The sequence below is a fragment of the Loxodonta africana genome, chromosome 21, assembly GCF_030014295.1.
Source record: "Loxodonta africana isolate mLoxAfr1 chromosome 21, mLoxAfr1.hap2, whole genome shotgun sequence".
Lineage (NCBI taxonomy): Eukaryota > Metazoa > Chordata > Mammalia > Proboscidea > Elephantidae > Loxodonta > Loxodonta africana.
In genome coordinates, this window is record NC_087362.1 from 44,432,753 (window position 1) to 44,445,959 (window position 13,207).

The following is a 13,207-nucleotide window of genomic DNA, read 5'->3' on the forward strand; positions in this document are numbered from 1 at the left end:
GCTCCATGGAAAATGTGATATCAGCTATGTAACTAAGTGTAAAATGGATATATTTCATGATTACAACACCTCCCTTCTGTGTAAGTAACATGCTGTATACATTGCTTGTTGCTGTTGCTGTCAAGTTGATTCCGACTCATGGTGACCCCATGTGACCCCACTACTTACAGATTTCATATCCTAATCTGGGCCAGAGCTTATCCTGATGTGACAAGAAAACCTAGGTAGCTGTACTGACAGTCCTGAACCTTTTCCTGCTCACCAGGGTCTTGTGTTACCAAACCCGTTGTCGTTGAGTCAATTCCAACTCAAAGGGTCTTGTATTAGCATCCACTATTAGTAAAGCTTGGTACTGAGAAAGATCTCTAATTTGTATGGCTCTAATTTTTTTTTTTAATTTAACATTCTGGTCCTTTGTGTTATTTCAGAAGTGTTCTATATCTTGTTAGGGCTGTGAGAGACACAGGTGCCTACATTCCTCAAAACTATATATTTGTGCATTTTACAGTATGAAAATTTTCAAAAATATAAAAAATTAAAGTAATTCATCATATTACAAAAAGGCAGAAAAATCATATCATCTCAATGCAAGAAGAAAAAGTATTTGACACGATCCAACACCCATTTATGATTAACAACAACAAACTTTTAGCAAACTAAGAACTGAAAGGAATTTCCTTAATCTGCTAAAAATTATCTACAAAAACCTACAGCAAACATCATATTTAATAGTGAAATATTGATTGCTTCCCTCTGAGGTCAGAAATGAGACAAGAATGCCTGCTTATTACCATTTCTACTCACTATTATACTGGGGGTCCTAGCTGGTGCGCTAAGATTAAATAAAAGGTGTAAGGGTTGGTAAAGAAAAAATAAGTGTCATTCCATGATGATCTAAATGTGTAAATAGAAAATACAAAAGAATCTAAAGCTAAACCTTTAGAATTAGTACTTGGATTTAGTAAGGAGAAGGGGATGGGAAAGGCCGAGAGGATATTCCATACAGATGGAGAACACAAGAAAAGGGCATGGCGTGGCAGGGCCCAGCACGCGTAGGAATGTGAAATTTGGTTTGACCTCTGCTCACCTTCTCATCTATGAGATATTGCTGGTCAAATTCTAAAGAGTAGAACTCAATGGGAAAGCTGCAGGGATTTTTCACCACCAACTCAGCCTCGTCTCCAGGCGCATAAGGCAGCAGTGGCCCCAGCTCCAGAACTGAAGGATTAAATTCTAGATGAGGCTCCAGACCTTGCCCCTGAGCCAGTAGTGTAAGTTTCTGAGCACTCTGGGAAATCTGGAACACCAGCGTTTGGCTGTAGAATTTCTGGAAAACATAAAATGAAACAAACATCTGATTTTTCTGTCACATGCCATGTAAAACATTAAAGACCATGCGCATGGCAGGGCAGAGGTGCCCAGAAGTAATATCCGCTGGAGCAGTCCTCAACCAATGACTCTCAGGAGTTACTGTATACATACCCCAGTTCCCTCACTCCTATTGTTGTTGGGTACTGTCAAGTGGATTTTTGACTCATAGTGACCCCATGTGACAGAGTAGAGCTGTCCCATAGGGTTTTCTAAGCTATAATTTTTATGGGAACAAAATGCCAGGTCTTTCTACTGCAGAGCTGCTGGGTGGGTTTGAACCTCCAACTTTTTGCCACCAGGATTCTGAAATGTATGGTTTGTATGTTCTACCAGAGTTTCCTTGTGTGATTCAGTCCCAGTGCACACCCTTTGTTGGCTGCCTCCCTTTCCTTTATCACCCTCCACTTCCCTACCAGTGCAGTCTACTTGCACTCAAATCCTTGTCTCCAGGTCTGCTTCTGGGAGAACCCAAATTAACATATTTCTATTATTTGAAGATGAAGTTATGCAGCAGGTCTGGGACTGATCAGCTAGGACATTCATTCACCATCAGAATACCAGTTGATAGTGATACCATACTCAGTATTTTCAAAATGGTAAGAAATCTATTTTACAGTCAGTGATTTCTAATGTAACAGTCTCACTGGAGAACTTATTAAAAATACAGATTCACAGGTCTCATTCTTAAAGGGGTAGGTTAACACTTGGGATTTTGCATTTTTAACCAGCCCAGGTCATTCTGATACAATTGGGCTCATGTCTTGGGTTTGGGGACAGTGATTTGCTTCAAAATTTGAAGTTCTTGCAACTATCTGGAAACCCTGGTAGTGCAGTGATTAAGAGCTACAGCTGCTAACCAAAAGGCCCGGAGTTCGAATGCACCAAGTGCTCCTTGGAAACCCTATGGGGCAGTTCTGCTCTGTCCTATTGGATTGCTATGAGTCGGAATCCACTTGACAGCAAAGGGTTTTGTAACTATCTTAGCTCAAGGGAGAAAGCTAGACGGATGGAATGTGTATGGACATACATATACATACACACTGTTAGAAACAGAGAATGAATTATTGGCTAAGAGGGTGTTTTGTATAGTTGTGGATTTATCACCTTATAACCTAAACTATATTATAATTTTGAAGGAAATCTTTCTAGAATATTTCATTCAGTTCCTTGTTTTCTAACAGAGTATTCTGAACATATTTTAACCTTCTCTTAATGACTGAGAGCTGTTAGTGTAGATGTCAGTGATTTCTCTTGTGCTGCTGATGTTGACAGAGATGTAGGTGAGGATTGTATGGCTGTAGGGCTAAACAATTTCTTATAAGTTCTTCTCTCAATTGGTGGAAACGTTTTAAGGAACTGCCTGAATAAATCTATTTATTAATTTTTTTTAAGACATTTTTTAAAAATTGTACTTTAGATGAAGGTTTGCAGAACAAAACAGCTTCGCATTAAACGGTTAGTACACATATTGTCTTATGGAAACGCTGGTGGTGTAGTGGTTAAGTGCTATGGCTGCTAACCAAAAGGTCGGCAGTTCAAATCTGTCAGGCGCTCCTTGGAAACTCTATGGGGCAGTTCTACTCTGTCCTATAGAGTTGCTATGAGTTGGAATCAACTCGACGGCAGTGGTTTGGTTTTTTTTTTTGTTATACATATTGTTTTATGACATTGGTTAACAACCCCATGTCAACACTCTCCCTTCTCGACCTTGAGTTCCCTATTACCAGCTTTTCTGTCCCCTCCTGCCTTCTCATCCTTGCCCCTGAGCTGGTGTGCCCCTTTAGTCTTGTTTTGTTTTATGGGCCTGTCTAATCTTTGGCTGAAGTGTGAACCTCAGGAGCGACTTCATAACTGAGCTAAAAGGGTGTCTGGGGGCCGTACTCTCGGGGTTTCTCCAGTCTCTGTCAGGCCAGTAAGTCTGTCTTTTTAGTGAGTTAGATTTTGCTCTACATTTGTCCCCAGCTCTGACCAGGATTCTCTACTGTGATCCCTGTCAGCGCAGTCAGTGGTGATAGCTGGGCACCATCTAGTTATACTGGACTCAGTCTGGTGGAGGCTGTGGTAGTTGTGGTCCATTAGTCCTGTGAACTAATCTTTCCCTTGTGTCTTTAGTTTTCTTCATTCTCCCTTGCTCCCTAAGGGGTTAGACCAGTGGAGTATCTAGATGGCCACTCATAGGCTTTTAAGACCCCAGATGCTACTCACCAAAGCAGAATGTAGAACATTTTCTTTATAAGTTACGTTATGCCAATTGAGCTAGATGTTCCCTGAGACCATGGTCCTGAATAAATCTATTTTTACAATATTTATTGATATTTCCTTGATATTGTATAGCTCATTCAGTAATGGGAAAAAAAAATCTGAAATCTTGAGTAAACCACTAGACAGTCAAAATACTCTAAGAATGACAAGCATGATATTACTAATTCTCTTTTCTTTTAAAAGGGTTGGGGGAGATTTTGATAGTGACAGAAACATGGGCTTGACGCTAGAATCAAGTATGAAGTCGCTGACTTTCCCTCTTTTTCAATTCTCACTGCAGATTCTTATATGTTTCCTCAAAGCCGTTAGCAGGAAATGGGAGTTGATCATAGGTAGTTTATAAAATGCCCATCGATTTTTCTTTTGAAAGACTAGAATAGAGAGAAAAGCATATCTGAAATGCCTTAGGCTCTGAGCAAAAGCCTTTACAGAGTAACCTCTTGATATCCCGGTTCTAGGGTTTTATTACTTTTACTGTGTTCTTGGTCAGGAGTAGCTTTGCATTGATGGCATTCAGAAAAGAAACATTTGTGAAGCCCAGGAAGGTTTTCCACCAGGAAGTGCTTATTAGTATCATGACAATTGATAATAATAATCAACAGTTATTGAGACCCTCACTACACGTAGAGCAGAATGCTGTGTATTTTATTCACATTAGTTCGTTTCATCTTCAAAATGATCCTAGGATGTAGCTATTGCAGGTTGGTAATCTCCTACTTGAAACTTCAGGGCTCAGATAATTTCAAATTCACATTTTTAAAAAGGAAAACACACTGTATATACCCTTTATTACCTAATTCCCTCAGTGGGTCTAGATAATAAAAGTCTCCTGTAATCAAAACACATTACTATTTCCACAGTTGGAATGTTTGCCTCTGCAAACTAAATCACCTCATGTCAGTTTAGCAAGGTTTTTCTGCCAAATGAGTTTTGGTCTAAAACTTATGAAATGTTTTTTCAGTTTTCAGAGCTTACTGGATTTCAGAATAGCAACTAAGGGATTTTTGAAAAGTAAGAGTATTGTTTTTATTTTACCTATGAGCACACTGAGGCTTTAGGAGTCTCCATAATTTGCACAAAGACATGCAGCTTGTAAGAGCAGAGGCAGGGGACACTTGTGCTATTAACCACTAGGCCACACAGCTTCTACGTGAGCCAGAAGCCCTGAGATGTCAAATTCAGGATAGCAAGGCTCAGGTCACTCAAACCTTTCCCTGAGACTCAAGCAAGTACGGACTTTGAGTAAAGCTCAAAGAGATCCAGAGAATCTGAATGAGATCACATTTCTTCAAAGCTCACCTCTTCTGTTGGCATGAATTTCACCTGCACATTGGATCGTTCACCAGGGTCCAATACTCCAGAAGTGGGTTGAATCTCAAAGATCCGTGTCTTTGGCTTTAATTCAGCATGTAGTTTCCGTCTCAAGTATTTTGGCATGTGCTTCCCCAGCTGGTTTATAAACATTAGCCAATTAGATCGTTCTTTATGGAAAATGAACTCATTCCATCCCCTACTCATTCAACCTACATTTACTGAGTACTTTCCAGGTGCGAAGGACTATAGACACCAGGGATACAAAGACCAATAAGACACTTGACTGATAGCATGGCCTGATAGGACCTTGAGTGCTGGGCTAAAGGCCTAGATTTCATTCAGGAAGTAATGGTTGTCACTGAAAGACTTTGAGGGGAGTGAAATGATGAGAGTGAAAGCCTAGAATTACAAATCTGATGAAATGACAATGGAGAAAAGGGGACCAATGGGTCACAAATCATTTACCTTGTCAACAGGCTTATGGGTGTGGACAAACCATTCACAAGGGACTTGGAGATGATTAAAAAGCTGAATAGTTTCCATGAGGCACTGTCCACTTTGAACTGTGGCAAACTCCACTTTTCCACAAGACAATGTCATACTTGGAATGGTCACCTTGGCTTTGAGACAGACGTGAACCGTTGGCCCTCCAACCACCTACAGCAGGCACAGAATTACTGTTACCACGTGGCAGGAGTTTGGGGGAAGGGAGGAGGGAGAATCATGGTTCTGACACAATAACTAGCTCACCTAGGGGTGATCAGCATACAAAGCTGGAGGCTGGGGAGGGATAATTTGGCCCAGTGGTGCTTCTTACCTTGATGGGCATTGTAACTTCTTTGTTTCCAACAGAAAGATTGGCCCCTTGTGGGTCAAACCTCACTTCAAATGTTTCCGTTTCACAGTAAGGCAGATTCCTTACACGATCTAGCTCAGTACTGAAGCCTGGACCAAGACAGTGAGAAAACAAAAATTTCTTTGTGGAAAAGAGAAATAGCGAACAATAGATGATGTATGTAGAGCCCCCTCTGGGGCAGGATGACTATTCAAAGCATCATATAATAGCCCCAAAATTCTTTCAGTTGGTCCCAGAAGAAGCATGAACGTTAAGCCAAAAGCACAGTAGAGATGGGTACCTTGTTAGAAATGACAAAATGCAATAGGAAAGGGTCTCCCCAGCTTGGTTACCTGTGTCGTGAAGGACACGCTTTTCTGCCTGAAAGGACACTGGAAAGTTACTGGTGTTGGTGATTTTGATGATGTGGGTTCGAACGTCACCAAGGATAATGCAGCCAAAGTCCAAGACATACTCTGGCAGCTGGACTCTGAAACAGTTAAGAAGCTCTCCTTATCAGTCACTTTCAGATATGGAAGGTTTCTTTTCCAAAAGTGAGAGTGTGAGATACTCTTGTATCACCTATGCATGATTTTATTCTCTGGAGTAGTGAACAACCAATGGCTACCAGAATAGAGACTAGGAACAAGACATTTCCTGTGGAAATCCACACTGCTATTTCAACCATTATCTCAGAACACGTCAGTGTGGGCCCTCATGGATCTAAAACAGGGCCTGTCCGTTACCCTAAGTTGGAATTTTCTGACTTTAAGAGGCAGAAACCTGCCTTGTTGGCTTGATGCTAGGGGATGGGAGGTAAGCGAGGCTAGTAGATTTCATTCCTAGAATGTCAAGCATTATTTCCAGGGGAGCACCCTGCACAGACAAGCATGTCTGCTGTGACACTCTCTAAAACAAACAAAACACGAAAGGGCACTCACTTGGCCAGTTTGCAGCGACTCCGATGGATGAGGCAGGAGTCATCTATGGGATCAGGGATAATTGTTTTCTGATGTTCTAGGGCATATCCTTGGACTATAAGTCTCTCTACTTCCATCTGGAGCTGAGCAGTAAACTAGAGCAAGAAAAAAGACCAAGTCAGCACATTCTTCTGGAACATGTATCCTCAACAGAGATGATATCACCCTGAGGAGGTGAAAATTAGTTCTTGGAGGGTGAAAAAATCTTAGCTTTTACAATAGTTTGTGGCTTTCCAAAAAGTGATATTATATAACATATCTACAGTCTATTTCTGGTATTACAAATTGCATGGGGGAGGGGGTAGTAAACAAATTGGGATATACCCAAACCATGGAATACTACTCAGCAATAAAAATGAATGAACTATTGATATGCACAACAACTTGGATAAATCACAAGGGCATTATACTGAGTGGAAAAAGCCAATCTCAAAAGGTTACATACTCCATTTACAGAACATTCTTGAAATAACAAAAGTATAGCAATGGAGAACACATTAGTGGTTGCCCCTGGGGTGGGGGCAGAAGGGATTAAATGTGGCTATTAAGGGGTAGCATCTTGTAGTGAACCAGGCTTCTGCAAAACAGGTTTTCGCTGGTGACCTTTGGGTCTCACTCGCTATACTTTTCTTCCCAATTTTAGAATCCCTCTAAACCAGGCCTTAGGGCTCTCTAGCTATACATATGAAATTCTTCCTTAGGACAATATTCCTATATACATTAGCATTTTAAAAGAAGAGCACAGGGAGAGAGCAGCCTTAACTAATCATTAGGAATAGACCACCAAGAGGAATTTTAGGGAATGGTGAGGGAGGACATTTTGGGATTTTGCCTTCATATCATACCACAGGGGCAGTGTGGTGGAATGGATTGCTTTTATATGGCCTTTCAAGCATGGTCTTGTAATTTCCACCAAATGATTGGGTAGGAATATGCAAATAAGGTGCTTGTGTACCACCAAGGGGATTGGACAGCTTGCTAAATAATACAAATAAGGTGCATGCCACCCTTGTGGGGGACAGAGTAGAACTGCCCCATAAGGTTTCCAAGGAGCAGCTGGTGGATTCTAAGTGTTGACCTTTTGGTTAGCAACCATAGTTCTTAACCACTGACCACTAGGGCTCCCTTGTAGGGGTAGGTCCATGCAGATAAGGTATATGGAACCTAACAAGGGGATTGGTCAGTTTTGCCATCCTGCTAGGCTTGAAATGAGCGATCCCAGAGACAGAGAGGGGTGCCACACTACCACCAAGAAAGAAGAGCTAGGAGCACAGCATGTCCTTTGGACCTGGGGTTCCTGTGCTGAGAACCTCCTGGACCCAGGAGACAGAACACTAACACTGGAGACAGCGAGAGACGGCAAGAAGTAGTAGCAGACAAGTGGCGGCAGCAGAGGCAGCAGAACCAGAAGACCAGCAGGAGATGGCACAGTGGGCTTCTTGGACCGTGGAGTGAGAAGGCTGCGTGCCTTTGGGCAGGAGGCTTGCTGGTGGAGTTGGGTGCCTCCAGGCACTTGGTGAAGCTAGGTTTGCCAACCCACAGAGCTGGAGAGCTGAGCACCTTTGACCAAGGCTTGCTGGCAGAATGAGGTGACTCTGGGCACTTACTGGTGGAGCTAAAGAGCTTTGTAACACTTGCCTGAGTAGTACAGAAGCTGGGTTGAGGGGCCAAGGGACTGAGGGCCAGTGAGAGGCCTGCCTGTGGGCACACTGAGAAGTGGCTGTCCTGATGGAAGAACTGTATTCTGAGTTGTCCCTGATCCTGGATTGTAACCTGTTACTTACCTAATAAACCCTATAACTGTAAGTATGGTTTGTGAGTTCTTTGTGGCCATTGTAACAAATTATCAAATCCAGCAGAGAAGTTGAGAGTGCCATGGGAGGGATGGCTGGTGTCAGGATTGGTAAAAAGGTTGGGAGGGTGGAGGTATGTTTGACTTCTTCCTCAGAGGAATCAGACTTGGGCTGTTCCTTTTGATTCTCCTTCTCCCTTGTGAAGTTAGAGGAGGTTAGACACTGCCCCCATGCCATTTTTATAGGCAGCCTCTATTTACAAGCCGGGCTTCTCCCTCTCTTGAGAGAATGCCTCTGTGGCAGCACACACTCCTGATTTTTCCACAACCTCTCTGGCTGCCCTTCTTTGCCCCTTGAATATTGTTGTACCTAAAGGCACCATTCCGAAAGTGTACCCTCTTCCCTGTTCACTCGACACCTTCCCTAGGGAATCTCACTGCTTCCTGGGATTACGGCTACCCCAGGACTCTCAAATCTCTTTCTCTAGCCTAGTCCTCTCCACTAGGCCCACAGTAGTGGTTTCAACTCTCTCTTGGATGCCTCCACTTGGATGATGCACAGAAATCTCATGGTCAATGCTGGACAATCTGAACTTATTTCTCCTCCTCATCCCCCCTCCAAAAAACTTGCTTCTCCTCTTGAGTTTTCTATCTCTGTGCCTCCTCTTAACCTTGTCACTCAAACAAGACACAGGAGGTCACCATCCTCTCACCCCCAAATTTAATCAATCCTTAACCCCTGTTTTTTAACCCCTGACCATTTTTTGAATCTGCCAACTCCTCTCTACCCCCACCCCAGTCATAACCTTTGTTGACACCATCATCTCTCACTTAGAATTACTCCAACAGCTTAAAAAAAAATTGATCTCCCCACATTTATTCTCATGCCCCCAAGTTCTCCTTCCCTCCAAGCTCCACCAAGCATACAGAGGGATCTTTTAAAAACACAAATCCAATTATGCCATACCCCTGCTTGAAACACTGCTGAAGTTTCCTATTGCCCTCAGGATAAAGCCTAAACCCTTAACAGAGATCACCAGGCCACTGCCTACCTCTCCAGGCTCATCTCCCTCCCTTCCTGTCCCTCCCCTCCTGGCTTTAGCTATCCTTGCCTGCTTTCTGTTCCTCAGACATACCGTGTCCTTCTTGCCCCTGGGCCTTTGCACATACTATCCTGAACATACATTCTATGCAGGGTGAAGATAGTCTTACCTCAGTAGTTTCATACTCAGGTATCTCCTCAGTTATTATCTCTAAGTGATCAATAGTATCATATTTGTCATACTCTAGGTTTCTTTTGGCTTGACTCAAGAAGGTTTCATACTTTTCATTTCCTGTGGGTATTGAAAGATGAGTATAAAGTTCATTGCAAAACATAAATCATGTCCAAAACACTAACTCTTGAAGAAATAGATGGTGCCTGGCTACCACCACTGGCTGTTCTGACCAGGGTTACAATAGATGGTCCCAGATAGAATGTGAAAAAAATATGAAGCAGAATTCAAATTCTCAAAGAAAAAAAAAAAAAGCCAGACAAACTGGAACAGTACAGGTAACTCCCTGAGACTATCGCCCTGAGACACTCTTTAAACCTAGAACCGAACCTATCCCCTGAGATCTTTTAGTGTAATAGAAGAGTAACATACAAAACAAAGAATATTACTCATAAGATCAGTGCCCTACTTAAAAATCATCATCAGTATGAGACTAAAAGGTCAACAATTACTCAAAAGCAAGATGACAGGGAAACTAGAGTACTGGAAATGGAACAAACAGAACACAATTAAAGAGAATGGTGATGCACTGTGGAAAGTACAACTAATGTCACTGAACGATTTGTGCAGAAATTGTCAAGTGGGAGCCAAACTTGCTGTGTAAACTTTCACCAAAAACTCAATAAAATATTATTTAAAAAACCAAAACAACAAAAAACACTGACTCTCAGTCTCAGGATAAAGTGAGAAGGGAAGCAAACTTTTTGATACTTCACATGCCATGTTTCCTTGGCTTCCGAGGATGAAATACTTTGTGAGTGAGTTGAATTTGTATCTCAGACCTCACTGAGTTTAATGAGGTTATGCTTTAGTGGGCTATTAGCTGGTTCTCGAGAACTTGATGGCAGTAACATCCTAAGTCACTCACAGGATGACTAACTCCATCCAACTTAGTTGGGACTTTAGTGCTGAAGTCCTGTGTCCTGGGAACCTCCTCAGTTGGTCGTCCTGTAAGTCAGTTTTCATGTTTACTAAATTTCATTTCACAAAAAGAATACATTTGGGTCACGTTGCCTTAGCTAAAACCAAATAAACCACGATCCTTGATATCAGGGAAGGTAGGCAATCAGTGGAGAGATTTTAGACACCCAGATTCATCACTAAGCCAGTGCAAAGTCAGATGCTTCCAGGGTCAAAGTAAGTAAACAAACTAGGAACATTTGGGAGGAAGTGCTCTGACTGTGGTGAACTGGAGCACAGAAGATCCAACTAATGGTATTCAAATTTAAATTATTTTAAAGCACTCTACTGGCCAAGCAAACCATGTACTACACTGATGAGGCCAGCTGGGTGCCCAATTTTCAACTGTGTGGCAAAGGCTTTCCTCCCGGACTACTATATGTGAAATTACAGTGATCTCCATCTGGCTGGAACTCTAGATACTACAGCATAACTTGGCTTTAGCTTTACTAATATTTGTGCTCATATTGTCAGGGAAAAGACAATTAGAATTCATAATGGATGATCAACAATGGGTGAGTGAATGGCTTTAAGGAGTGGGGTAGGAGGAAAGATTGAGGTAGGAAGACTTAGTCTGAAGGTTTTTAGGGAAACTGAATTTCAAGGCGCTTGAAGAGAGATTCATGAAGAAGAGTGAGAAATTTCTCTTGACCCTTTGTCCTGTACCCTATTTCAGGAAGAAAAATCCAGGGAGATTATATGGCTAAAAGAGCTGCTTAGCTGAGCTTCAGGATCTGCCAAGACAAGTACCATTCTGGTATTGAGGGATGGCCCCGAGGCCAGATGTTACCAGTTGAGCTTGTGGGAAGACAATAAAAGTCTAACTTAGCTTCCAAACTGTGCAATTCTAAAATACTAAAAATCAAACACACTGCCATCGAGTTAATTCTGACTCACAGTAACCCTGTAGGACAGAGTAGAGCTGCCCCACAGGGTTTCCGAGGCTGTAAATCTTTACGGACGCAGACTGCCTATCTTTCTCCCACAGAGTGACTGGTGGTCAGATTCTAACCACTGACTTTTGGGTTACCACTGAACGTTTTAACCTCTCTACCACCAGGGCTCCTAATTCCAAAATAAACAACAATAAAAAATCTCAAACAAACCAGTTGCTGAGTTGATTCCAACTCATGGCTATCCCATGGTTATCAGAGTAGAACTGTACTCCATAGGGTTTTCAATGTCTGAGTTCTTGGAAGTAGATCACCAAGACTTTCTTCCAAGGCACCTCTGGGTGAATGGAACATTCAGCCTTTTGGTTAGCAGCCAAGCCCTTAAGCATTTGCACCACTGAGGGGTTCCAAAATAAGGAGTCAGAATCTGTGATTGCCTTTCTGTATAGAGTTTATATTTTGAGAATTCTACTCCTTAAACCATCCTTTGCCTTCTCAATGGCCATCTGTGAGTATGCTACTGGGAAAAGACAACTCAGGGAGGGATTGTAGTGGAAGGAACATGCAATGGAGGAAAAAGCCTTTGGAAGCTAGATTTTCTGCTCCCTTTATAGAGAGAAAGCAATTCAATGATGGCAAAATTGGCCAGCAGTCCTAATTTGGGACTGCCATGGACCTTATCTTGTCTCTCTAATCTCAGGTCGAAAAGTCAAATTCAACTTTCTCTCTTTTTTTTGCCATTAAAGAATAACCATAGAAGGGGACTAGAGAGAACATCCAAGCAAATAAATTGAGTAGCCACCAATCTTCAAATAAACAAAGCTAAAATTTATCTGTTGTCCCCCAATGGGTAAATACTCTAAGTGGGTTAGTAGTACCTTTGAGGTTCCTGGGGAGATCGAGGCAGATTCGGGGAAAGATTCCCTCTCCACTCAGAGTGATATTTTCTGGGTCCAAGTGGGCGATCTGTATCTGGAAACTCCTATGAAAGACCTCAGGTACTCCAGGTAAGTAGTAAACCTTCAGCACCTGTTCTTTGTGTGACTCGATAAAACCCTATGCAGAAAGACCAGAGAGAACATTAACATTTACAAATGGACTTCTACTTCTGGCAGTTTGATGGACTAGATAATCCACAGGGCCTATTGTGTTGGTTATTCTCCACTCAACCCCTTCTTCAAGATCTAGTCCTATGAAGATTAAGAAAATGACAAGTAACCAATAGCTAAATAGGCAATGTATATGAACAAGCACTTCATAAAAGAGAAAACATGAATAGTAAATGAACACAGTAAAAAATGCTTACTCTTATTAGTAAACAGGGAAATGCAAACTAAGATTATAATGAAGTTTCTTTTTAAACCCCAAGATTGGAAAAATTTACCAAATTTTTATAAGAATATGCACCAAAGGAGATTATTATACATATCTGGTGGAAATGTCAATGGAAATAATCAATGTACAAAACACTTAGCTCCATCTTATAAAGTGAATAGTACCCATCCAAAAACCCAAAACCAAACCCA

The 13,207-nt window shown here is 41.8% G+C and overlaps 1 protein-coding gene across 1 annotated transcript in view; it reads right to left on the reverse strand.

Annotated features, from left to right (window-relative positions):
* Positions 1–13,207, reverse strand: part of HYDIN (HYDIN axonemal central pair apparatus protein) — a 402,907-nt gene that overhangs the window by 152,425 nt on the left and 237,275 nt on the right. Inside the window, exons 28-35 of the mRNA XM_064273799.1 lie at positions 12,560–12,737; positions 9,767–9,888; positions 6,724–6,857; positions 6,136–6,272; positions 5,765–5,892; positions 5,413–5,604; positions 4,933–5,082; positions 1,088–1,327 (exon numbers count right to left, since the gene is read on the reverse strand). Coding sequence (XP_064129869.1) covers positions 1,088–1,327; positions 4,933–5,082; positions 5,413–5,604; positions 5,765–5,892; positions 6,136–6,272; positions 6,724–6,857; positions 9,767–9,888; positions 12,560–12,737 — 1,281 coding nt within the window. The remainder of the gene's footprint in view (positions 1–1,087; positions 1,328–4,932; positions 5,083–5,412; positions 5,605–5,764; positions 5,893–6,135; positions 6,273–6,723; positions 6,858–9,766; positions 9,889–12,559; positions 12,738–13,207) is intronic.